This window comes from Herpailurus yagouaroundi, unplaced genomic scaffold, assembly GCF_014898765.1.
Source record: "Herpailurus yagouaroundi ecotype Mexico unplaced genomic scaffold, PumYag 159, whole genome shotgun sequence".
NCBI classification, from domain to species: domain Eukaryota; kingdom Metazoa; phylum Chordata; class Mammalia; order Carnivora; family Felidae; genus Herpailurus; species Herpailurus yagouaroundi.
Window position 1 is genome coordinate 11,229,911 of NW_024412400.1, and position 27,841 is coordinate 11,257,751.

At 43.0% G+C, this 27,841-nt stretch overlaps 1 protein-coding gene across 4 annotated transcripts in view; it reads left to right on the top strand.

The window, feature by feature from the left end:
• Nucleotides 1–27,841, top strand: part of OSBPL10 (oxysterol binding protein like 10) — a 313,330-nt gene that overhangs the window by 155,320 nt on the left and 130,169 nt on the right. For 3 of the 4 annotated variants that reach the window (XM_040479982.1, XM_040479984.1, XM_040479983.1), the window contains exon 4: nucleotides 4,509–4,700. The exons of the other annotated variant lie outside the window; for it this stretch is intronic. In XM_040479982.1, coding sequence (XP_040335916.1) covers nucleotides 4,509–4,700 — 192 coding nt within the window. The remainder of the gene's footprint in view (nucleotides 1–4,508; nucleotides 4,701–27,841) is intronic. 4 annotated transcript variants of the gene reach the window in all.

The window sequence follows — 27,841 nt, forward strand, 5'->3', positions numbered from 1 at the left end:
GAGGGGACGCAGGGCTGAGAGGCGCTTAGGTAAAGGGTGAATCTTATTCCCGGAGAGAAACCGTTACCCTCGACTCCGAAGTTTTCACAGATGGCACACTTGGCATTTCTGGTCCCCCTCCCGGAAGTAAACATTTGGCGTAAAACCCTGGCATGTTGTTCCTCAAACTCTGGTAATGTTGTATTTTAAGCTAGTGGCACGGATGAGTGTGTATGACGGCTAAACGTCATTTACAAAGCACAGCCTGCAGATTTCAGGCAGGCTGCGCAGTGGCGGGAGAACCTTCTCATTCCTGGCGGCCGCGCTTTGCTGCCCGTTCCCCCCTCTGCTCCTGGAGCCTGGTGACCCATGGAATTTACCGAGAGTGAGACTTTTTTGTTCATATTTACCCTGAGAGGAGGCACCGGTGTGAATTCGACTGCGAGAATCCCACGCTTAATGGGAAATTAAAGGTTTTTCAACTCAGATTTACTGCTTGTGAATTCAAGTGACAGCCATGTAAGTAATGACCATGAGGTTGAGGTTAGACGTTCACGCTGGGATAATTTGGCTCCTGGGTGAATTTCTTGATTCGTCGCCATTTACAGTGGTGCTGCCCCAGGCAGGGACCCCTGTTGTCAGAAGGGTCTTCCTCTCTGCTTTCAAATGGGTTCTCGTTCTACTCAGCATCTAGAATTGTTTTCTCCCCCTACAATCTTGCAACTTAATGGCCGACCATATAGAGTCTCCAGTAAGCATTTAATTAGATTTTGGACTTCATCACCACTTTGCTCCAATAAAAAAATGAGGAAGTCCATCGCTGCTCATGATTTTGAGCTAAGTGACTTCTTAACATTTAAAAAATCAATAAGGCCTCCATTGATCCAGTTTTAAGTAATATAAGGAAAGAAACAAACTTTGACCACACAGTTCCCTACTATGCTAAGCATTTTATGTGCACGATCTAATTGAATCTTCATGATGGCTTTTAAGGGTCAATATTATTATTCCTTTTTTAAAGATTAGGAAATTGATGCTTAATAAGAAAGCTTAAATAACTCGACTGAAGTCAACACAGCTAGAACCTGGTACAGCTGGGGGAGGGAAACTTGGCTGGCTGGCTTGAGAGCCCAGTGAAAAATCTGCCTTTTCTTGGGTTGGGATAAGCCTCCCAAACAATCAAAATGTATGTTAGTAGACTCTTAATGCTTAGGCAAGTTTACTGTCATGAAAGAATTAAAGAAATAGCTTCTTCCGTCCTTCACATTCCAAGTGAAAACACTAAAGCAGGAAGGAGATGCTTGCCGTATCGTGATCTAGGTGTACGTAATTCTTAGACCCAAGACTTCTCCAATTACCTATACCTAAGCTTATTTAAAAGCAACACACTGCTTTCCAACTTTATTTATCTTCCTATTATTATTATATATTTTATTTATTTTATTATTTATTTTATTTTATGTATATATTACATATTTATTTATATTCCTGTTACTATTTCCCAGTTGAAACCAGACAACCTCTACAAGCTACTGTGATGTTGGAGGGTCACAGAAAGTTCTTATTTCTACCCTACCTCACGCCCCACTCCCAAACCCTTGGCGGCTTGAAAATCACAGATCATTAACATTTAACAGCTTTTATAGCTGTCGACTGTTCCCCGAGGCCCAAGGCTAAGACCGCTTGTCTGGGTAGATTTGTGCACCGTTGCCTGTTTCGTCTGTATCTCCCCTTGTCCTGCCCAGGCTTCACGTCCTTCACTCTCAGAGCAGCTGGCAGTGATGAGGTCAGCTCTAGTGGACCTTTCTCTTCCTCACTTCTTTGGCGTTTCCTGGCTGTCTTACCAAATTAGAACCTTGCTGTGAACTTTCTTATTGTGTGTGTGCATGTCCCTGTCTGTGTCTCTTGTATCTCCAGCAATACTATAAAGCATCGGTGATGAAAGACTATCTCATACACCTCCTGTTTCTCCTGGAGACCCCATAGTAGATATTCTCCTTGGCACATAGTAGGTGTTCATTAAATCCTTGATAACTGAAATACAGAAATTGGCACAAGTCAACATACCATGTAACTACCTTCTCTCAAGTTGAAATGTAGGACAGGAACACGTAGAATGTAAATGGTATGTAGAATTTAGCAAATTTTGGATAAGTAATACATTCACATGGTTGAAAAGGAAAGAATATAAAAAACCACGTGGCCCGAAATCTCCTTTGCACTCTGTTGCTTTCTTCTCATTCCCTGTGTCTCCACAAATAAGTAGCCATTTTTCAGTTTTGTGTGTATCCTTCTAGAGTGTTTCTATGTTTTTTTTTTTTAAGTATTAAGTTTTCTTTAAGTTTATTTTGAGAGAGTCAAGTGGGAGAGAGGCAGAGAGAGAATCTCAAGCAGGCTCTGAGTTGTCGATGCAGAGCCCAATTCAGGGCTTGAACTCATGAACCATGAGATCGTGATGTGAGCTGTAATCAAGAGTTGGACGCTCAACCATCTGAGCCATCCAGGTGCCCCAAGTACTTTTTATGTTTTAAACAAATAATTGTAAGTAAATAACAATAAAAATACTCATTTCCCACATTTTGATGCAGAACTTTGCCTACTGTGCAACAGTTTTGCACCTTGCTTTTTTTTCCCTTAACTCTATAGCCTAGAGATATTTTTTCCAGACTAGCTCATAGAAGCCATTCTCCTTATTCTCTCACAGCTTGCTATAGTATTTGGTTATGTAGGTCTACCATTATTTAGTTAACCAGTCCCATACTGATGGGCCTTTGGCTTGTTTCCCATCCTTTGCAGTAAATATCTTTCTGTGGTGACTGGTTGCTACTTAGGCCATTTTCCCTGCAAGCAGCCATATTGGAGGGTACGTTCCCAAGCAGGGCATTGTGGGTCACAGGAAAATGCCTTTGTAACTGTGACACGCATTGCCAGAGTGCCCTTCTCAGGGGTTTTGTCACCTTATATGCCCGCGAACCTGTTCCACTGTGATCCTGTCAACAGATAGTGTGTTCAAACTTTTGGCTCTTTGCCAACCTGACGGACAAAATCTAAACGTGGCTTGAATTTACAAGTACAGTTGAACATCTTTTCATATGGTTTAAGCACTTTATATGTTTTGTGAACTGTCTGTTCAGATCTTGCCCCGTTTGAACAGTTGGGGTGCTCCTTTCAATCCCTAGGATTTCCATTCCTCATTATAAAGTACAACGATGAGGCTTTTGAAGCAAGTTGAAAATATTTTTTCTAGTTTATTGTTTGGCTTTGTTGGTGGTAGGAATGGTTTTTTTTTTTTTTTTTTAAGTTTATTTTTTTTGGTAATCTCTACACCCAACTTGGGGCTCAGGCTCATGACCCTGAGATCAAGTTGTGCACTCTTCCACACAAGCCAGCCAGGTGCCCCCGAGGGAGTGGGTTTTTAAAGGTTGTTAACCATGCAGAAGTTTTTAATTTGTAGATAATCAAATTTGCTGAGCTCTTCTTCTATGGCTTTTGGATTTGAGGTATTAGGCCTTCCCTACCCCAAGGCTCCAGGTTTCTTCTGCCTTTTTAAAAAATACTCATTTATTTTTGAGAGAGAAAGAGTGAGTGAGTGAGCAGGGGAGGGGCAGAGAGAGAGGGAGACGCCGATCCTGAAGCAGGCTCCAGGCTCCGAGCTGTCCGCACGGAGCCCGACGCGGGGCTCGAAACCACGAACCGTGAGATCATGACCCGAGCCGAAGTTGGATGCTTAACTGAATGAACCACCTAGGCACTTCTGTTTTTTTGTTTTTTATTTTTTGTTTGTTTGTTTGTTTGAAGTCTTTGATCCATTCGGGGTCTGTGATCTGGGAGATGAATCCTACTTTGTTTTTCAGATGGCTGCCCAGTTACCCCGGTATCAGTTATTGAAACAGTTCATCTCCACTAGGTTGAGGTGCCATCTTTTTCCCATAGTAAATTGCTACCTGGACTATATATTCCTCTAGGGTGAAATAAGAGCACTGCGCTGACAAATGGGGACTAATTGGTGGATAACTTGGTACATTCAGTCATGCAGCAGACATGTATTAAGTACCTAATAAATGAGGCAAGTCATTATGCGCCTGTTCTTAGGGATATAAAGATGGGTTTGAAACAGTCTCTTAGGAAGGCGGCTCTATGATGAACATGATCTCGATGCAGAGGAATAAGAACAGCGGGGAGGCTGAGGCAGACGGGGAGATGCCTCACGTATCAGAAAACAGAGCTGAGTCTTAAGGTTCGGATGAACTTGGCCAGCCTTGAGGGGGAAGAGCTTTCCAGGAAGGGTTGCTCATATATGCAGAGGCCCAGATCGTAAGAGTCTGTGGCGTTTGGGGGGCTTAGTAGCTTTCCGTGGCCAATAGAGTAGGGCAGGAGACACAGTTGCAGATGAGAGCAGAAGGATAATTACGGACACGGCCTCTTCTAAGTGAGTGTGGGAGATTGAGGGTCCAAATTAAATGGAAGCCAGCACTTGGCTGTGTTCTGCAGGTCGGTTGCTGAGTCTTGACGCCTGTTGCTTATTCTAGACGACTCCAAGTTCCCGAAGCCGCAGCCTCACTTTGCTCCCCCACGGAACGCCCAATCCTGCGTCTCCCTGTAGCCAGAGACACCTCGGCGCGGGGGCCCCCGGTGTTGTCACGGTCACGCATCACAAGTCGCCTGCAGCCGCCCGAAGAGCCAAGAGTCAGTATCCCGGCCAGCTTCACGAAGTCAGAGAGGTAGGCTTTGCTCTCCTACTAGGTGGAGTGGTCTCTGGGCGCTGAGGGCCGCCACCTTCCCTTCCTGTGTGCCATCCTGAGGCCAGAAGGCGGCCTCCCAGCCACACGGGCGTGACACGCTTCCTGGTGGTAGAAAAAATAATTTGTCTCTGTGTCTTAGGCGAAACGAGGTGTTAGGAGACGTGTCAGAGCTCTGAGAACAGAGGAAGCCCACCCGCAGGTGCATGGGTGCACATGGAAGCAGCATCAATGTCTCTGTGCTCATAGCCAAGAACGGGCCGTACACACGTTAGTCGTGGGCGGCCAGGATGTGACTGAGGTGGCTTGGAAATTCAGGGCGCGTGAGACCTTTTTCTTTTTCTTTAAAAAAAAATTTTTTTTTTTTTTAACGTTTATTCATTTTTTGAGAGACAGAGACAGAGTGCGAGCAGGGCATGGACAGAGAGACAGGGGGACACAGAATCCGAAGCAGCCTCCAGGCTCCGAGCTGTCAGCACAGAGCCCGACACGGGGCTCGAACCCATGAATTGTGAGATCATGCCCTGAGCCAAAGTTGGACGCTTAACTGACTGAACCACCCAGGCGCCCCAGAAATCTTCTGAATCAAATCTTTTGATGCAGATCAAAGACTGTTTTTTTCTCTTGGTAGATTTATGCATGTATGTTCTCTGTATTGCCTAATAAAGAAAAGGTACAGGGTCAAATGCTGTCTTTGAAATAGTCACCCTGATGTTTAAAAAAAAAAAAAAACAGTGGCTATGAGCTTGACTTAGATACACTGGATGACATGAGGAACTGTTGCACACTTGTAATATATTTTTCATTTTTCAAAGCATCTTAAAGAAACTATATTACAGAAACACTGTACACAGAAGTAGAAGAGAATAATGGTACCCATCCCTCAGTCAGTATTTCCAACTTTCTGTTGTTTGCTTTTATCTCTTTTCCCTCTACCACTTTTTTTCTTGCTGGAGTATTTTAAGGAAGTCATAAATATTATATCAATTTATCATTGCCAGTAAGTGCTTCAATATTTATCTAACAAACAAGGACTTAAAAAACAACTTGACCACAACACCATCATAGTCACTTTTATGTAAACCTCACTGTGGTTATTTTTTGCAAGTCTGTAAGAGACGACAACCTAAAAAAGAAAAGGCAGATTGAAAGTTCATGGTATTTTGGAAATTCTGTTTCAATGAATCTCTGATAGAATTACAAGTGATGCTAGGAAGCCTGGAATGTATGAAGAGAAGCAGGAGTGCTTGTATTGAATGAGCTGTGGCCTAAATAAAAGTTGAGGTCCCTTAGCTTAATTTTGAATAGCGCATGATTTGGTACAATGTCAAAGTCTTTTCTACCTCCGTTTTTATTTTTATGTATTTTTTTAATGTTTATGTTTGAGAGAGGGACAGAGTGCGAGCAGTGGAGGGGCAGAGAGAGAGGGAGACACAGAATCTTAAGCAGGCTCCAGGCTCTGAGCTGTCAACATGGAGCCTGATACAGGGCTTCAACTTGAGAACCGCGAGATCATCACCTGAGCCGAACTCAGGTGCTTAACCAACTGAGCCACCCAGGCGCCCCCTACCTGCATTTAAAAAATCTCATGTTTACAAGAAGAAAAGTATGTTCTTTAGGCATATGTGTATAAAAATAACTATGTAAAGTAATGCAAGTACATATTGCACAAGAAGTCTGAAGAAGATCAAAATTACCCATAATCCTACATCCTTTAATAAAGATAACCATTATTTGGGGCGCCTGGGTGGCGCAGTCGGTTGAGCCTCCGACTTCAGCCAGGTCACGATCTCACGGTCCGTGAGTTCGAGCCCCGCGTCAGGCTCCGGGCTGATGGCTCAGAGCCTGGAGCCTGTTTCCGATTCTGTGTCTCCCTCTCTCTCTTCCCCTCCCCCGTTCATGCTCTGTCTCTCTCTGTCCCAAAAATAAATAAACGTTAAAAAAATAATAATAATAATAAAAAGATAACCATTATTTAAGGTTTCAAGAAATTGACTTCTGGGTTATTTTTTCTGTATAAGTTACATACATAGAGGAGTAGAAGTTGTATAGGGTGATCTAAGCTTTGTAAACAATTACATAACATTCTTTCTTTTCTTTTTTAATTTTTAAAATTTTTTTTTTCTTTTTCAACGTTTTTTTTTTTATTTATTTTTGGGACAGAGAGAGACAGAGCATGAACGGGAGGGGCAGAGTGAGAGGGAGACACAGAATCGGAAACAGGCTCCAGGCTCCGAGCCATCAGCCCAGAGCCGGATGCAGGGCTCGAACTCACAGACCGCTAGATCGTGACCTGGCTGAAGTCGGACGCTTAACCGACTGTGCCACCCAGGCGCCCCTCTTTTTTAATTTTTTAAATTATTTTTTAAACGTTTATTTTTGAGGAGACAGTGCAGGAGTTGGGGAGGGGCAGAGAGAGAGGGAGACAGAGGATCTAAGCAGGCTCCCTGCTGTCAGCTCAGAGCCCGATTCAGGGCTGAAACCCCTGAACCGAGAGATCATGACCTGAGCCGAAATCAGGTGCGTAACCAACTGAGCTGCCCAGGTGCCCCTCTTTTATTTATTTTTTTAAGTTTGTTTATTGTGGGGCACCTGGAGCCTGCTTCGGATTCTGTGTCTTTGTCTCGCTCTCTGCCCCTCCCCTGCTCATGCCCATGCCCCCTCTCTCTCTCTCAAAAATAAATATTAAAAAAATACTTCTCTTTAAGAAAAAAAAATGAAGTTTATTTTGAGAGAGGGGGAGGGTGAGAGGGGGATAGTGAGTGGGGAGGGAGAGAGAATCCCTAGCTGGCTCCATACTGTCAGTGCAGAGCCAGACCCAGGGCTTGATCTCCTGAATCATGAGATCATGACCTGGGTTGAAATCAAGAGTAGGTCTTTTGATGGACTGAGCCACCCAGGTGCCCCTCTCTTTTCTTTATCCTGTTGTTTTCTCCTCTACCTTTTCCACCTGTAAGGGGCAATTACTAAAATTGCCCATGAAATTTCATTATACGAAACAGACGTAGAATACCTCCATAGCTATAGTGATTCGGTGTTTGTACTCCTGGGCAGTCGTTTCTTTGGGCCATTGCTTTTGTCTATCAACGATCTTTTGTGCTGAAGTCAAATTTTCAGTGAGCTTGTTGAGACCTAGGTATAAACATCGGCAGTTGAGAGAATTGTAGGGTGCTGGATGCCTCTGAGGGAAGAGTTAAAAGTTCTGATTCTCAGATGTCCTGTTCAGCTTCACTCCTGATTGGAGAACAGTACCTATTTGGGGACATCTGTCATTTTATGATGTGGAACTATCAGAGAGTATTTCACTCCTACCAGAAAGTTCTGAAGTTTTTTTTTTTTTTTAATTTTTTTTAATGTTTATTTTTGACAGAGAGAGAGAGAGAGAGAGAGAGAGAGAGAGAGAGAGAATGATGGGGGAGGGGCAGAGAGATGGGGAGACACAGAATCCGAAGCAGGATCCAGGCTCCGAACTGTCGGCACAGGGCCCGACGCGGGGCTTGAACCCACAGACCAACTGCGAGATCATGACCTGAGCCAAAGTTGGACGCTCAACCGACTGAGCCACCCAGGCGCCCCGAAAGTTCTGCAGTTTTAAAAGTATGTTAATTTCAGACTGTAAAGGCCTCGGTTTTGGATTCCACTGTATTTATCTATAAACTAGAGGAAAATGGAATAGCATTTTTAGCCCAGCTGTATAGGGAAGATAAACTGATGACCACCGAAGCAATGAAGAAATCATCATACACAAGACAGATGTGCCTGAATATGGGAAGGGGGGAAAAAAAAAGAAAAATAGCCCGGCCACAGGCAATAGAATAAATATTAAATGGGATTCCGTAGCATGGGTGCAGATAATGGGACAGTTTTGAAGATTAAATGGTTATCATCGAAAATAAAAAGAATTGAGATCTGAAAGGACGGTACCCAACGTCTTCATTAGTTACGAGGAATGAAAATAAGGAATTTGAAACAGCAGCAATGAAAAATGAGCCATTTGTCTATCAAAGTACCCAAAATAATTATAGCCCGTTATAGGTTAGGCTGTTAAGAAATACTGATAATGCTGTGTATTGTCTTTTTGCTACAGCCTGGTGTTCTATAAGAAGGACTCAACACAAAACAAAGCTGTTCATTACCCCGACCCATAAATTCCCTGTTGAGAACTGTATTCTGAGGAACTAATATCTGTGGAATCGGGGTTGGAGGAAGAAAGTTAATTTGGGTAAAGCTGTTCATACTAATAAAGCAATATATCCAACACAAAACATCATGGAAATGACCAAACGATGATTCACATAATATACTGAATTACTATATAGCAGCTTAAGATGAAAGTCATGTGTAAGCATTAGTACTGCATGGATATGTGTATGAAATAGGAAAATCAGGATATGAGAGCATATGAGCACACTGGACCCTCTGTCCCTCTTAATAAAGTCCAGAAATTGCTTCAAACCAGTGGTTCTGGAATTTTGGATTTTACTTACAAACTAGAATCTAGAAATAGAATTTTGGAAGCAGCATAATGTTGCAACTATTAAAATTTGGCCAGTAGGGTATTTTAATTTAATTGTTTCATATTTATTTATTTATTTGTTATTTATTTGTTATTTTTATTTTAGAGAGAGGGGAGTTGGGGAGAGTGGCTGAGAGAGACAGAGAAAGAGAATCTTAAGTAGGCTCCAAGCTCAGCACGGGCCCTGATGGGGGCCCGATCCCGTGACATGGGGATCATGACCTGAGCCAGAAACTCCGCCAACTGAATGCCCAGGTGCCCCAGGAAGGACATTTTTAAAGCATAGTGACGGTCTGTAGTTACTACCATCTCATAAAAGCACATTTTAATTCCCCCATCCCCTCACTACCCTCCCCTACCACCACCTCCAAGGCCTATAATCTCTGAATAAAGAATCGTTCATTACACTGAGTAACTTTAGTTTTATGAAAAACCTACTGCGTTATCCTTGTTTTTAATATTTTATCTTGAAGTGGAAGAGTCTTCATTGTGGATTGATTCTAGCCTATGAGTTTGTGTGTTTTTAAACCACTGATCGCCACTGACCTTTTCTTCTAAAGAATTTTTTTTTAATGTTTATTTAATTGGAGGGGGTGGGGGAGAGAGAGAGAGAGAGAGACAGAGAGAAGGCATGCCGGATGTGGGGAAAGGAGGGGCATAGAGAGAAAGAAAGGGAGAGAACCCTGAGCTGGCTCTGTGCTGTAAGCGCGGAGCCTAATGTGGGCTTGAACTCATGAACTGTGAAATGATGACCTGGGCTGAAATCAAGAGTTGGATGCTTAACCGACTAAGCCACCCAGGCGCCCTACCACTGATTTTTTAATCCTGTCACCTTCTTACTCCCTGCTGTCCATAGGATAAAGGTTGTACTCTTCTGCATGGCAAACAAGGCCTTCCGTAGTCTGTCCACCTCTGTGTCCTGCCCTCAGCATTCCTGCTCATCCCCACCATGTACTTGCTGCCTCCCTCTGTTGGGAGGTTATGTTGCCCATGTAGAACTTTCTGCCGTGATGGAACTACTCTATCCCTTTTGTTCTTCTCTGGGGGAGCCGCCGTTACATGGGGCTCATGAGCTCTTGAAATGTGCTAGTCTGAACTGAGATGTAATGTAAAAGTAAAATGCACGCTAGATTTCAAAGTAGTACCGAAAAAGGTAAAACAGTTCATTAATGTTTTAATACTCGTTGCAAGTAGAAATGAAAATATTTTCTGTTAGGTTAAATATATTAAAATTCATTTTACCTTTTTTAAGTGTGCCTACATGCCTCCCACTTGTGGCTTGCGTTATGTTTCTTAGATAGCACTGCCCTCGATTGTGAGCTTGCTCACCCCATCACTTGTCCACCCATTCTACAGGCACTGAGCACCTACTATGTGCCAGGCTGGAGTTTTATGCGGAAAGCATTAAAAACAAAAACAAGAACAAAAACCATCCTTGCGTCTTCTAGCCCCGGCGCAACTCCTGGGCGTGTTGGTTGGACAACTTGTTTTGAAGACCCATTTTCTAGCAGTCGGAGTGCTTTAGAAACAATGTGGAGGCATTCAAGGGTTGCGTAGGCAACCGTGGGCAGTGGATGATGACCGGTCAAGGGTTGAGTCAGGTATTCGTTTGGTTTCCTCTGACTCCGAGAGCTCTGGGGGGTGGGGGTATTCCTAGATGTCTGGGTGACCACGCGGAAAGCGATGATAGTGCGAGCCTACCTGAATGTGCCACTGGAAAGGTTGTATAAATAGGATCTAAAATATTTTTAAAGTTTTTTTTTTTTTTAACGTTTATTTATTACTTTTGGGACAGAGAGAGACAGAGCATGAACGGGGGAGGGGCAGAGAGAGGGAGACACAGAATCAGAAACAGGCTCCAGGCTCCGAGCCATCAGCCCAGACCCCGACGCGGGGCTCGAACTCACGGACCGCGAGATCGTGACCTGGCTGAAGTCGGACGCTTAACCGACTGCGCCACCCAGGCGCCCCTAAAATATTTTTAAAGACCAATTTGAGCCCTCAACTGTTCAAGCATATAATGAGTGAAACGATGGCATTGACTCGTATTAACTTTTATACTTTTGGTGACATTATAACCGGCTTTAACTTGGCTTATGTTTGTTTCAGTGGGCTCAAGTTCAGTTGGTACAAGTACACTGTGATTTTTATAAAGTCCTTCTTTGCTAGGTGCTTCCTGAAAAAACACCACCGTAACACATGTTCATACTGGTGCATATGTGTCTGTACACATCTGCATGAACACATGAACTGAGTAGAAGAATATAAAGTAGGGACTCCAGGTGTTTCCTCTTTATCTAATTCTTCATTACTATTTCCCAAAAGTGACTTTTGAAGAAATGATCTGTGTTTCTATAAGCATGAGAGCACATGTATGTTTGTGTATGTGCACAGATTTGTGTGTATGTGTGGGACGTGGGTTTTATTGTAACTGTTTTGTTCCTTGGATAAGAGATAAGAAATTTCTTCAGAAAGAGTACCTACTAAAAATTTCTCTGGGGCGCCTGGGTCGCTCAGTCAGTTAAGCATCTGACTCTTGGTTTTGGCTCAGGCCACGATCTCACGGTGCATGAGTTCAAGGATCGTGTCACGCTCTGTGCCCTGCACTGACAGTGCGGAGCCTGCTTGGAATTCTCTCTCTCTCCGCGCCCCCTTCTCTGTGCCCCTCCTCTGCTTTCTTTCTCAAAAATAAATAAACTTAAAAATTTTTTATGTAAATCCAAATATGCTAATGGGCTTGGACATAAAAGATATTTAAGAAGCAGAATAAACTTGGTAGAGCCCAGGTTCTTGTGTCTTTGACCAAATAACATTTTTAGTTGTGACGTTGGAGACTAAAAAAAAAAAATACAGTTAATTCAATGGGGAGACCATATCTGGATTCTGTAGCCTGATGAAGGAAAAGGTCAAGGTGATGCTGTTGAATTGTAATGGGTATGTGTGAGGCATAAATTTAGTTTTAATTAAGCTTTCAATGGTAATTTATTGACAAGTAGGAATTATCCTTCTCTTAAGCTATTGTTAGCTTGCTTCCAGGGACGTATCCTTTTGAAGAGAGGGCTGTTTGTTGCACTGGTTTACATTGGGTAGGTAAACTGAATCAAGGCCGTGTCATTTAATACAGTTTTAAATAAACCTTTCAGAGTATAATCTATGCAGATGTGTGTTTATGTGGTTCCTGCTGTGTGAATATATGTTGCTTCGTGTAGTTGCATGTTTAATACGCATACAAGGGAAGGTCCTTTCCTGAAAGAGTCGTCTTTATAAATGATCCCAGCTTAGTATTCTCTCCCTTCAGGATGGTTTTGTTTGATCCTCGTGCACATGGATGTCATGAATGCCTGGTTAGAAACCTTGATTCATGTACAGCCTTTGCTATGGAGGTGGTAACTGTCAAATATCACCCTAACGAGTTTTATTAGCTGATCAATTTTAAGGTAGCCATCAGTGCTGGCAGCATTGAACGCGAGCCATCCCATCACCAGGGAAACCGCATTTAGGGGATAAAGTGCATTTTTCCTTTGTGTGAACAGAATGATTATTTGAAAAAAAAAAGTCCTAAATTAGTTCTGCTGTGCATTTTGGAGGGATATATGATGACAGGTAACCCGTGCATGCATTTTTAGTAGCAATTTGCCATCTTTCAGAATGGGTCCACTCCAGACCTCGGTTTTCAAAAATTGTAATGTGGGATTAGTTGATAGTAGTTGTTTCCGAATCTTTTAAAAGCAGTAGCGTGTTGGGGCACCTCAGTCAGTTAAGTGTCCGACTCTTGATCTCTGCTCAGGTCTTGATCTCGAGGTCATGAGTTTGGACCCCACATTGGGCTCCATGCTGGCTGTGGAGCCTACTTTAAAAAAAGTTCAAAAGCAGTACATTTTTGTTCGAATAGAAATATCATAGATCCTTTCCTTCAACAGTGCTTTATTAGGGCAGATTTACCGTAGAAGGTAAGATGAGCATTTATTGATGATGAAGAAAGCGGATTTGGAATAGGAAGTATTTATGACCACCATGGCAATCCCTCATCAGCCCCGGTATACACGCAATTTGAAACAAACATTCGCGCGGTCCACGGAGCACCTTGGAGATCGTCTGTTTTGGGTCGTTGGATTTCGGCAGCGATAGTGGTTCAGGTGAACACCACCACGAACAAAAGCATGAGATCGTGTCCCCAGTCGACCTTCAAGCGGTCTCCCAAGCTGCTGCCCCGGGAGAAGGATGGTCTGGCGTCTCAGCCCGCTCAGGGCATGGCTTGTTGGAACGTGGACGGTAGGGGAGGCCAAGGGCAAACTTAACCACAGGAGAAGTAAGTGCCTGGTCGCCCAGGAAGCTGGGAGCGTTCGCACTTTCCTCTTCCTCACCAGGGTTATGCTTCACTTGTTGAAAGAGGTTCTAGCCTCGCTGGTTGCAATGCAAATCCCTCTTTTCTCTCATTTGCTTCCCTTGTCAGGCCCTTTTCTTTTATTATCTTGTTACATTTGGGAATTAGGCATTTGCTTCCTTATTATTTGATGCTTCTTGTCCCTCCATATGGAGGATTTTTTTTTTTTTTTTTTACCTCCTTATTCCTCAGCCCTTAGCACAACACCTAGCACGATCCTAGCCACTAGGAAACAATCCTCCATTGATCTGGTTAAAAGCTTTCGCTGAAGGAGGGAGTTTCTTGCCCTGTAGCATGTTCTTAGGAGATTTATGGTCCCAAAGCAGAAGCAGTGTTGAACTTGGGCCCAACTGTATTATGCACTTGGGATGCCACCTTCCACTATGCCCCAGACACGCCTAGGTATTTCTTTTCTTAGTTTGCGGTACACTTTATCTGCCTACATTTAAAAAAAAAAATGTTTATGTTTGAGAGAGCGTGAGCAGATGAGGGGCAAAGAGAAAGGGGGCAAGAGAGAGAGAATCCGAAGCAGTGGAGAATCTGACAGCACACAGCCTGACATGGGGCTTGAACTCACTAACCGTGATCATGACCCAAGCCAAAGTTGGGTGCTTAACTCACTGAGCCACCCATGCGCCCCATCCACCTACATTTTTAACAAATACCTTTGTTGTAATTATTTTTGTTAATCTCCCCGCTAATATATAAACTCCTTCTAAAAAGGCACGGATTCACTAACAGTAGTGACAGTTGCAAGGACAATAATATTTTGTGCTTATGAGAACCTTTCTATGTGCCGGGTACTATGCTCAGTTTTACTTGAGTTGTCCTTGAGTCATCCCTGTGAAGTAGATACTGTTGTTGTCCCTATTTTACAGATGGGAAACTGAGGCATGCAGGAGGTTAAGACAAAGAGAGGTGTAGCAGACAGAGAAACGGAACTGGTAGGAGATATATACGAAGAGATTTCTTGCAAGGAATTGGCTTGTGTGCAAGTATGGGGCCTGTCCAGGCAGGTCCAAGAGCCGGAAAGCAGGCAGGAACCGCCAGGCACTGTCTGGAGAAGGATCTACACGTAAAATTATTCGTGGCCTCAGAGGAGCCTCAGCTCTGCTCCTCCAATCTTTCAACTGAATCAGACCCACCCGGATTTATGTAGGTAATCTATCTTTCTGCAAGTCAACTGATTACAGGCTTTAATCACACCCACAGAATTACCTCACAGACACGTTTAAATGAGTGTTTGGATCACTGGGTGCTGGAGTCTTACCAATTAAAAAAAGAGGGGTGGTGGTTGGAGCAGTTAAAGGTGACCAGCTTCTTGACTTTTGTGCCGCGGGACTCCACCGTCCTGAGCAAAGCTGACCAGACCAACCTCCAGCCTCATCTTCCAGTTCGGCCATTAGAATTTGAGGGGGACTTACATGGGAACTCGAGGGCGAGATTAGCCACCCTTTTGGAGCGTGAACGGGAAGCATCTGGATGCTGATTTGGAGAAGCCATGAGGAAACGGCTGTCAAGTGAGTATATAAGCAGCTAAGTCACAAAGCGGTGACCTCACAGAGGTGACCTTGAGAGTTGCTGTGGTATATTAGGATTCTCCAGAGAAATAGAACCTCTAGGGTGGGATGGGGGGATTGTGTGTGTATATGTGTGTGTGTGTGTGTGTGTGTGTGTGTGTGTGTGTGTGTGTGTGTGTTTACACACACATACATACAGTGGACCTTTGAACAACATGGGGTTTGAACTGCACGGGCCCACTTCTGTGTAAATTTTTACCGTAAATACAGTATAGTACTGTAAATGTATTTTTATGCTTTGAATAACATTTTTCCTCTAGTTTACTTCGTTGTAAGGATATGGTCTATAATACACATGTACAAAATGCATATAAATCGACTGTTATCAATAAGGTTTTTGGTCAGCAGTAGTCTATTCATAGTTAAGTTTTGGGGAATCAAAAGTTATACATGGATTTTCAGCAGGGGCTCAGCATCCCAGACTCCTGTGTTGTTCACGGGTCAGCTCTGTGTAGACAGCGTGAAAGAGAGCAGTTTGAGGAACTAGTTCCTGTGATTATAGAAGCTGGCAAGCCCCACATCTTGAGGATGGGCTGGCAGACTGGAGACCAAGGGAAGAGCCGGTGTTGAGTTTAAGCCCGTAGCCCGTCTACTAGTAGAACTTCTTGCTCAGGGGACGTTAGTCTTTTGTTCCACTCAGGTCATCAGCTGGTTGGGTGAGGCCCACCCACGTCATGGAGGGCAATCTTCCTTTGCTCAAAGTCCACCAAAGACCTTCTCACAAAAACATCCGGAATCATGTTTGTCCAAATAGCTGTGCACCGTGGCTAAGCCAAGTGGGTGCACAGAATTAATCATCACAAGCACCCTAGACTGTCACCGCCTTGTAGTTTTACTGTATGTGTCTATCCCCTGAACCCCCCCTCTGTCCCCCTGAGCCTGTGTCTGGAAAGCTAATAGAGCTTGACTATTGCCAGTCATATCATGCTCGGTTATTGCACTCACTGTGGGCCCAGTGCTGGGTCTCTGATGTGGGGGATGGGATGCAGTCCTGGGTATTGTCCAGGGACTTGATAATCTAGGTAGTTGGTGAAGCTGATATGAAAATGATTCGATGCTACGATAATTAATGGCAAAAGGAATTGGCCAGAAGGTAAGGCCAGTGTGGGCTGGCTGTTCCTTCTTATAGACCTGTAACCTCTGGGCTCCAAAGCCACCAGGAACCCTGAAAGGGTCACACCTGCATTCAGCATCTGGGTAGACAATTTATACCTTACGAACTTTCCCACCTACAATTAGAATATTGCTGAGCAGGACTGTGTGTAGTGGGGGAACCTCTATGTATCCTTGCGTGTCTCAGGCTCACAGAAAATGCAAGGTTCACACCCTTTTGAAGTGTGGCACTCAGAAGGAAGCTAGGCGGCAGATTATTTTATGTCACAGTAGTTCTGTGACACAGAAGGGCTTCTGCCTGTTTCCACCTTATGTGGCAGTTGAGTACAAGAAGCCTTTCTGGAAGTGCTCTATGGCTTTGAGGTAATAACACATGTTGGACATTGAGTGAGTAGACAAGAGGGAAGTTAGCCAGGTTCTTCCTTTGCTACTCAAGCCACCCTCCGAACTTGTGTTTTGTGATCTTATTCTTGGTGATTTCTGTGGAGGACGTTGTTGTTGTTTTTTTCCTTGTGGCTCATAACAGTATTTCAGGATAAGATCTCAGTTCTTCCTCATTTAAAACCCCGTGCTCTTGTTTATATAAACCACATCTTCTTTATCCATTCATCAGTTGCTGGACATTTGGGCTCTTTCCACAATTCGGCTATTGTTGAAAGTGCTGCTATAAACATTGGGGTCCAAGTGCCCCTATGCATCAGCACTCCTGTATCCCTTGGATAAATTCCTAGCAGTGCTATTGCTGGGTCATAGGGTAGGTCTATTTTTCATTTTTTGAGGACCCTCCATACTGTTTTCCATAGCGACTACTAGGCAACGAGAAAGAATGGAAAACTCGCCATTTGCAACAACGTGGATGGAACTGGAGAATATTATGCTAAGTGAAATAAGTCAGAGAAAGACAGATATCATATGTTTTCACTCGTGTGGAATTTGAAAAACTTAACAGAAGACCATGGGGGGAAGGGAAGGGGAAAAATAGTTACAAACAGAGAGGGAGGGAGGCAAACCATAAGAGACTCTTAAATACAGAGAACAATCTGAGGGTGGATGGGGGCTAGAGGAGTGGGGGAAGGTGGGTGGTAGGCATTGAGGAGGGCACTTGCTGGGATGAGCACTGGGTGTTGTAGGTAAGCGATGAACCACGGGAATCTACTCCTCAAGCCAAAAGCACACTGTATACACTGTATGTTAGCTAACGTGACAATAAATTATATTAAAAAAAAGTCCTGTCAGTTTGTTCTGTTTTCAGCAGAAGTAAGGCACTGTTATTATTCCCTCCCCAACCCTCATTAGATATTTCGGCATCTCAGATTTGCAGGTTAATTACAAGAGTACCCTAACCTACCCACCTTCCTTTTTATTTTCGTTTTTAAAGATTTTATTTTTAAATATGTCTGCATCCAATGTGGGGCTCAAACTCATGACCCTGAGATCAAGAGTCGCATGCTCTTCTGACTGAGTCAGCCAGGCGCCCCAACTCTCCAACTTTCCTTAGCTACCTCTTGCCCTCCTTGCCAAGACCATAATCATTTTTTGTTGCTTTGATCTGAATTTTCCCTCATTCATTTATTTGAGGTCGGAGATGGACTTTTTGGAGTGGTGAAATGTTCTATATCTTAACTGTGGCGATTATATAGCTGTATACATTTAACAGAATTACTGAAAGGTACTGAAAATGGGTTTGTTTTATTGTAGATAGATTATACCTCAATGAAGTTGATTTAAAAGTTTGTTTCATGTTAACAAAACTAAAACATCTTACTAAAATCAGATTTACTTTGGGGCGCCTGGGTGGCGCAGTCAGTTAAGCGTCCGACTTCAGCCAGGTCACGATCTCGCGGTCCGTGAGTTCGAGCCCCGCGTCAGGCTCTGGGCTGATGGCTCAGAGCCTGGAGCCTGTTTCCGATTCTGTGTCTCCCTCTCTCTCTGCCCCTCCCCCGTTCACGCTCTGTCTCTCTGTCCCAAAAATAAATAAAAACATTGAAAAAAAAATTTTAAAATCAGATTTACTTCAATCACTGACATCGTCATGGTTCAAGGTCTACTCTTATATATATAGCCTGGCTTCCCAGTATTTGGGCAGAATACAGAATTTACCTATTTTGCAAACTCACAATTTAACTTTTTGTGTATAATCTCCTTCAAAACTCATTAATCCACTAATTCTACCAGTTGTTGAGGGGACTGGGTCTCTGCTGTTTTTTGAATTGCTCTTTCTTTTTTTTACTTGAGGTATAATTGACATATAGTATATGTTTACTTGAGGTATAATTGGCATTATAGTAGTTTCAGGTGTACAACATCATTTGATATTTGTTTATATTGTGAAATGATCACGATAAGTCTAGTTAACATCTGTCGCCATACATTTTTATGGGATGTTTTTTTTTCTTGTGATGAGGACTTTTAAGATCTACTCTTCCAAATATGTGATACAATATTATTATTTAAAAAAATTTTTTTTAATGTTTTTTGAGAGAGAGAGAAGGAGAGCGAGCGCGCACGAGCATGGGAGGGGCAGAGAGAGAGGGAGACACAGAATCCGAAGCAGATCCAGGCTCTGAACTGTCAGCAAAGAGTACGATGTGGGGCTCAGACTCAGGGACTGTGAGACCATGACCTGAGCCGAAGTCAGAGACTTAGCCAACTGAGCCACCCAGGTGCTCCTATTTTTATCATTTTTTAAAGTTTTCTCACTTATCCAAGTAATCTCTACACCTAATCTGGTACTCAAACCCATGGCCCCTTGAGATCAGGGGTCGCATGTTCTTCTGACTGAGCCAGCCAGGTGCCCCTTCAATATCGTATTAATTATAGAAACTGTGCCGTACGGTATATCCCATGACTTCATTTATTTTATAACTGGAAATTGATACCTTTTGACCCCTTTACCCATTTCCCCCTATGTCTGGCAACCACCAGTCTGTTCTCTTTATGAACTTCTTTCTTTGTTTTGTTTTGTTAAAGATTCCACGTATGAGTGAGATCATTACAGTATTTGTCTTTCTCTCTCTGATGTATTTCACTGAGCATGATGCCATCAAGGGCCATCTGTGATGTCACGAATGCCAAGATTTCATTATTTATCACCGGATAATATTCCATTGTCTAAGTTTACGATACTTTTCCGTTCACTTACCAACGGATGCTTCGGTTATTTTTGTTTCTTGGCTATTGTAAATAATGTTGCAGTGAACGTTAGGGTGCATGTGTTTTTTGAGTTACTATTTTTGTTTTCTTTGATTAAATGTTCAGAAGTGGAACTCCTGGATGCTATGGTCGTGCTATTTTTAATTTTTTGAGAAACTTCCGTACTGTTTTCCATAGTGGCTGTACTGGTTTACCTTCCCACCAATAGTGCAAAAGGGTTCCCTTTTCTCCACATCCTCACCAACACACTGGTCTGTTTGATGATAGCCATTACAGCAGTGTGAGGTGATACCTCATTGTGGTTTTGATTTGCATTTTCCTGATGATGAGTGATGTTGAGCGTCTTGTCATGTGTCTTTTGGCCATCTGGATGTCTTCTTTGGAAAGATGTCTATTCGTGTTTTCTGCCCATTTTTTAATTGGATTTTTTTTTTTTTTACTACCGAGTTCTTGATATATTTTGGATATTAACCTCTTTATATATTTTGGATATATGATTTGCAGTTGCTTTCTCCCATTCATTAGGTTACCTTTTCATTTTGTTGATGGTTTCCTTTGCTGTGTCGAAGCTTTTTAGTTTGACGTAGTCCCAGTGGTTGATTTTTGTTTTGGTGTCCAATTCAACAATTATTGCCAAGACTGATGTCAAGGAGCTTAGTAGCAGCTGTTTTCCTTCTAGGAGTTCTATGGCACCAGGTCTTAGGTTCAAGTCCAATCCGTTTTGAGTTAATTTTTGTGTGTAGTATAATATAGTGGCCAGGTTTTATTCCTTTATTCTTTTGTCTGTGCTGCCCAGTTTTCCCAGCACCATTTATTGAAGAGCCTGTCCTTTCCCCAATGTATATTCTTGGTGCCTTTGATCAGAACTTACTGATCATATAGTTGTGGGTTTATTTTTGTGTGTGGTGTTCTCTTCCACTGATCTATGTCCAGTACCATACGGTTGAGATTACTGTAGCTTTGTGATGTACTTGGAAATCAGGGAGCACGGTGCCTCCAGCTTTGTTCTTGTTTCTCAAGATTGCTTTGGCCATATGGGGTCTTTTGTGATGCCATACAAATTTTAGAACTGTTTGTTCTATTTCTGTGAAAAATGCCATTGGAATTTTGATGGGGATTGCACCGAATTTGTAGATGGTTTGGGTGGTAGGGACATTTCAACAATACTTTTTTCTCCGATCCATGAACACAGAATATCTTTCCATTTATTTTTTTATCTTTTTTAGTTTCTTTAACGAGATCTTATGTTCTTTTCCTGTTAAACACAGCCCTAAGGCCATTTTATCTGTTTTGAGAAATTCATATGTCATCTGTATGGAGTATCCATATGTTATCCGTTGAACATCTTAGCTATAGGACATCCCACTAAGCAGTTCATCTGTCCTCTGAGAACTTGCTTCATATTCAACTTTCCCATGGCTGTTCCTAATGCAACCAAATCAAGTGGCTATCAAATCCAGCTTCTAGAAAGGGTTATTTATATCACTATTCTTTACTTCCCTTAGCTACCCTGTTTCCAAAATCTCCCCTTGTCCCCACTGGAGATCTCCTACTGCACTGTAAAATCTTTGGGGAAGGGATTATTTAGGATTATTTAGGATTCTGCGCTTTTCTCCCTCATAGTACCTATAATGGTGCCTTGAACTGCAAAATTTCTTAAAACCTGTCCCATGAATTAGTACAGCAAAATATTAACCCATCTGCTGGAATTGCCACTTCTTCAACAATTTCCATGTGACACATTTTAATCTGAGCAAATAACTCTTGCATGGATAGAAACCGTCTTATAGAGGTCACAGGCTATTCAGGAAACTGAATGGCTAGAACTGGTGGAATTTGGGGTTTTAGGAGAGGAAAGGGAGTGCCTTCAGAATCCCTCAGACAACTAAATGCCTCTTAGTATCTTTTCCCTTGCTTTCAGGGTTTGCTCTCCTATTAATAGCAGGCAGCTTCATGGTAGTAAAAAGACCTCCGCTCCTGGGCAGAGGCAGTAATCTAAGAAAGCCGGTTTTCTTCCTCTGATTAATGGGCAAGGTTAAATGTGAATATAGGTGGAAGCCCTTTGTGAACGTTACACCAACAAATAGGAAGCATTATTTCCTGACCTTTAAGAAGTAGGGGGGCAGGGATTTGGTGGGAGAGAGTTAATAGACACTACCTGGCACAATGATTTGGCTGAAGCTACTTCAGGAGAGCTGAGAGAAAGCTTTGCCCTGGATCCGGGAGGAGGCTTGAAGACCGACTAGGCGAGGAGCGCCCTAAATTCCGTTCAGCTTTCAGAGTGTGTGATTCTAGCCTTATCAAAACCACACATCTTGGGGGTGTCTGGCAGGCTCAGCCGGTAGAGCAGGAGACTCTTGATCCCAGGATTGTGAGTTCAAGCCCCACATTGGGCCTAGAGCTTACTTAAAACACACACATACGCATACGCGTCTTACGACTTTGCACGTGCTATCCTTTGGGCCTTTCCAAGCCTTTTATTTTTATTTTAAAAATTTACTGGTAAAACTTTTGTTGTTGAGGTACAGTCGACATCACGTTAACTTCAGGTGTACAATGTAATGATTTGGTATTTGTATGTGAGATCTCACTTGCTTTCGAGTATGTAATATAGTGTTAGGGCCCCACATGGTGACTACAGTTACTATCTCCCTATGACTTACTCCTTTTATGACTGGAATTTGAACCTCTACATTTTCTCTACTTTATTCTTTTAAAATTTTTTTTTAAGTTTATTTATTTTGAGAGAGAGAGGGAGAGGACAGACAATCCCAGGCAGACTGGGCATCGTCAGTGCAGGGCCCAGCGTGGGGCTCGAACTCACGATCTGTGAGGTCATGACCTGAGCCAAAGTCAGACGTTTAACCGACTGAGCCAACCAGGCGCTCCTCTAGTTCATTCTTCACGTGTAACATCTTTTGATTCTACTTTTATATTAGGGATTGAGCATCATAAACAGCCCTGAATATTTGGGCCATCAGTATATTGATGTCCCAAACTTGACGGCTTAAAACTACAATCCTCTATTTTGCTGAGGAATTGACAGTTTGGTCAGGGCGTGACAAAACGACTTGTCTCTGAGGACCTCTGAGGCCTCAGGTGCTATTCTTGGGGGACAGGGACACCCAGGGCAGTCAGGGCGCCTCCCTGTCTTCATGAGTCTTGGGGCCTCTCCAGATGGGCTGTCCAGCATGGTGGCTTCAGACTTCTTTCACGGTAGCTCGGGGCACCAAGATCAAGTATTCTGAAGACAGGACGTAGAAGTTGCAAGTGTTGAAAAACCTGGGCCTGGAAATTGGCGCTGTGTCACTCCTGCCATAGTTTGGCTCATAGAACCTGCCCAGATTTATTGGGAGGGGACAGAGACCCTGTTCCTTATCAGGCCAAAAATTGCAGCCATCTTTAATCTACCAAATAAGCCACTGTGTGTCTTACGTATATTACTGGTGATGAAATAGGCCCATATCCTTTACTTGGTCATTTGCTTCCAGGATTTGGATTCTTATTGATTTCCTAGGACTGCCACTTAACTTGAATTTATTGTCTCACAAATCTGGAGGCTAGGAGTTTGAAAGCAAGGTATTGGCAAGACTGGCTCCTTCTGGAAACTTTGAGGGAGGATGTGTTGCGTGCCTCTCCCCGCCTTTGGTGCACCTGGTGGTCCATGGTGATCCCTGGCTTATAGATACATCTCTCCAGTATCTGACTCCTTTGTCATGTGGACTTCCAGTGTGTCTGTGCCTCTGTCCCTCCTCTTAGGAGGCCACTGTTAATGGAGTTAGGGCCTACTGAGTCGTGTATGACCTCATCTTAACTAGTTAAATCTGTGAGGACCTTGGCCCCCACTCGTGAAGGAGGCAGCAGGCTGGGTCACTGGCTGAAGGATGCTACAGTCATCTTGGTTTGATTTGATTTGATTTGATTTGATTTTTGAGAGAGAGCGCACGCACACACACAAGTGAGTGAGGGGCAGGAGAGAGAAGCGGGGCTCACCCAAAGCGGGGCTCGTGTTCACTCAAAGTGGGCTCGAGCTCACCCTATGTGGGACTGACTCAAACTGTTAGATCATGACCTGAGCCAAAGTCAGATGCTTAACAACTGAGCCCTCCAGGCAGACGTCTGCTAAAGTCATCTTTAAATCAGGGCTTGATGTCATAGTGAGAGGGACACAATATGATTGCTTTCTGAATGTTCTTCTTCCCTCCATTTGCTTTCATTCTTTGCTTATTACTCTCCCAGTGCAAGAATATAGTTCTAAAATGTCTGTGAAGAAACGTTTCTATATTTTTATTTTCAGAGAAATTCTTTTTTTTTTTTTTTTAATTTTTTTCAACGTTTATTTATTTTTGGGACAGAGAGAGACAGAGCATGAACGGGGGAGGGGCAGAGAGAGAGGGAGACACAGAATCCGAAACAGGCTCCAGGCTCTGAGCCATCAGCCCAGAGCCCGACGCGGGGCTCGAACTCACGGACCGCGAGATCGTGACCTGGCTGAAGTCGGACGCTTAACCGACTGCGCCACCCAGGCGCCCTAAGCCAGAGAAATTCTTTATGGAATATATCATTTATTCCTCATATAGGAGCGATTCCAATGTAAAACACATGATTTGCACTAGTTGTTCAGAATCATAAAAGTAAATAAATACTTCTGCCTTATATTTTGGGAGAAAAAATTACAACTTCATTTAAGCACAAATTTTTATCTCTAACATAAAAATAATTGTCCCGAATTGCTGCTGTTGGGGAAATCTTTCTTTCCTTTTTCTTTTCTTTCTTATTTTTTTTCCCTATGTGTAATTGATCCCCCATACCTCCAGAAAAAACATCTATCAGGTTAACACTCAGGAAATGAAAAGGTGAGGGTTTCTCACTGACGGAGAAATGATCACAGTAAGGCATGCTATTTAGAATTTACTAACATTTGGGCACATAAATCATAGCAATAATACTTCATAATTACACGGTGCCTCTCATTTGAGATTCTAAAAGGATTTATAGGCCGACTTGTAAGATGTGACAGTTATATTAAACTCTGGGCTTGGAGTCTGTTGATGGCGATAATTCAAGAACAGGAATTTGGATGTGGGGAAAGGTGCCTTCTAGCCCCTTCTGCAGGAGGTTAGCTGGGTATCGAATTGTGTTTGTTGTAAGAACCTGGCCACTTGAGATTTGTAGTTTCTTTACTTTTATTCAGAGGTAACTTCCACATTAACTCTACCTCTTTAAACATATCAAAGTTTTGAATTGTTACTAAGCATGCACTCGATAAGATTCAGAAGGTACATGTCTATCCATAGAGCTACATGTTGGCCATATGTTGACAAAGGTCTTTCTCACTTCTCTTGCCCAGGTTCCTACTGTGAGCAAAGGTGACCACCTTGACCAGATTTTTGTGTGTGCTACACGTGTTGGCACTTATTTATATGTATTTACGTGTATGTGTATATTCTTATTTTTTAAAATCTTGTTAAAAAAAAAAAAAACAACTGTAGGGGCACCTGGGTGGTTCATTCGGTTAAGTGTCTGACTCTTGATTTTGGCTCAGGTCATGAGCTCACGGTTTGTGAGTTGGAGCCCCGTGTCAGGCTTTGCTCTGACAGCGTGAAGCCACGTGGGATTCTCTCCCTCCCCGGCTCACGCTCGCTCTCTCCCTCTCTCTCAAAATAAATCAATAAACTTAAAAAATATTTAAAGCACAAATATACAACAGTGATAGAATCTAAAACTGAATTGCAGCCATATTGCACAACTGTATAAATTTACCTCTTGGCTCCCACCACCCTATCAGCTTTTTTTGATTAGGATTCCATCAAATTTAGGCATTATTTGAGAATTGACATTTGAATGCTATACTTTTCAAGGCCGGAGGCGTGGTGATCCGTTTTTCAGCTCACATCCGTGTTCTTTTGTGTCCCTGTGGAGCATTTTAAAGCCTATGGATCTTGCATGTTTCTTTAATTGCTAAATATTTTATCCCTTTTATTATTATTGCAAATGGGATTTTTTTCTGTAATATTTTCTACCTAGTTGGCTGACTTGTAAATAGGGAGGCTCTTGTTTTTGATGGGTTGAATTTATTCCCAGAAATATAAATACATTCTTATACTATCTGTGGTAATTCCTTGTTGATTTTCTTGGGTTGGGCAGGTATACAATCTCACCTGTTGCAAATACGGATCATTTACCTCCTTTTTACTTTTACCAAATTTCTTTTAATAATTGTGTTAACTAATATGTCCAAACTAACTTTACATAGGAATGATGTGATTGTTCTTGCCTTCGTCTTAATTTTGCTAAAAGTGCCTCTAGTTTCCCCCTTTAAGGATTCCATCTATATAAAATAATGTATATTACATTATGTATAAGGTGTAAATCTATATTACTTTATTAAGAGTTCTTATGGGGCGCCTGGGTGGCTCAGTCGGTTAAGTGTCCGACTTCGGCTCAGGTCATGATCTTGTGGTTCACGAGTTTGAGCCCCACGTCGGGCTCTGTGCTGACAGCTCAGAGCCTGGAGCCTGCTTCCAATTCTGTGTCTCCCTCTCTCTCTGACCCTCCCTCCATTCATGCTCTGTCTCTCTCTGTCTCAAAAATAAATAAACGTTAAAAAAAAAAATTTAAACAAAAAAGAGTTCTTAGAAATCTGGAAGAGAGATCAGTTCATTCATCTGGTAAATTTGCAGGCCTCCAATATTCCAGGCAGGTTTCTAGCTCTGGGGATGTGGTGGGAGGTGAACCAGAGACAAAGCCCTTGCTGTCAAGAAGCTCAAGGTGTCGTGGAACAGACAAGACCAAAAGTCAAATAATAAATGTCAGGTTGCATGAAGTAGATGAGGAGAGGAACAGAGAATAATGCAAATTTATTTAGGATGGTCACGAAGGGATTTAGCGTTTTTAAGTGTCTTTTTATTAGCTCTTGCTTTCTTTTTTTAAATTTGAAATTCTGGATGCACTAGCTTTCTTCGGAACCACGGTCCCTTTCCCCGGTCACTAGCGCTGCCTCCAGCCAAGGGGACTTCAGAGCATTCCCAGTGAGCGATTCACCCTCTGGGTCGGCTGGTGGGTTTTGCTTGTTCTTCTGTTATTTCCAGGAACTGATTGTTGAAGAAATGAACCGAATTTGTTAAAGACCAGGGCAATTTATCACCTTGGATAGAGATACTGTTGCTAAGGCAACTGGCTGCATTCTGGGACCCCAGTCTGCAAACGTGACACCTGCCAAGATCTCGGCATCCTGCGTGTCCCTGGCCACCAGCTCTCTGTGTGTTACTTCCGGCCTGGGCAGCGTCCGCAGCCCCGTGTCTCCCCCGGCCAGCTGCTGGCACATCTGCCTTTGCCTCCTCTCCCTGTCCCTCCCTCCCTCCCTCCCTCCAGCCTCCTGTCAAACCTGCTGGGATGGCAGGAGTAAAATGGGAATGATTGCGATCTTGCAGGGCGAGTGCGGGATCTTGCCTTGGCTGTTCCCGGCATCCCACCTGCTTCCAGCCGATACATCTTGGGTGGGACTCAGGGTCATTGTAGCTAGTTGCTCAGGTGACAAAGTCAAGGTGGAAATGTGGACTGTGGCACCTTCTTTGTTCCATGTAACTCCCCCCGTCCCCTGCAGTGGTCTTTTTTTTTTTTTTTTTTTGAGGTATATTTGACCTGTAACATCATATTAGTTTCAGGTGTACAAGGTAATGATTGGATATTTGCATATATTGCGAAGTGACTACCATGATAGGTCTAGTTAAAATCTGTCAGCATGTGTAGTTAGAACGTTTTCTCTTGTGATGTAAACTTGGAAGATCTACTCTCTCAGCGGCTTTCAGATACACAGGGCAGTGTCATTAACTGTCGTCACCATGCTGTACGTTATATTCTCAGGACTTCCTTCTTTCATAACTGAAAGCATGTGACTTTTGACCTCCTTCAGTCCCCCCCACCCTTGCAACCACTAGTCTGTTCTCTGTATCTATGACCATAAATGTATTTTTAAGGACCTACATAGAAGTGACATCCTGCAGCATTTCGGTCTTGACTTACTTCACTTCGCATACACCCTGTGTGGTGTTCCCTATACAGAAAGATGAGGTTACTAATACGTTATCGTATCATGACCCAGAGTCTGTTTTTTAATTTTTAGGTATTTTCCAGTTCTTAAATAATTTCTTATTTCTCCCCTAGTCCTGTGTGCCTCTTTGTTTCCTCAGGGACTTTGGTTCTAAATTCATCTGAAGCCTGTCTTCCCACCTCGACCACTACTGTCTTCTTCCCAGATACGGTCACTTGCCTTTGAACTCCCCCTGCTTGTGACATCGGCCCCACATTGTATTTTCCACATAGCAACTAGAGGGGATCTTTTTTTTTTTTTTTTTTTTAACATTTATTCATTTTT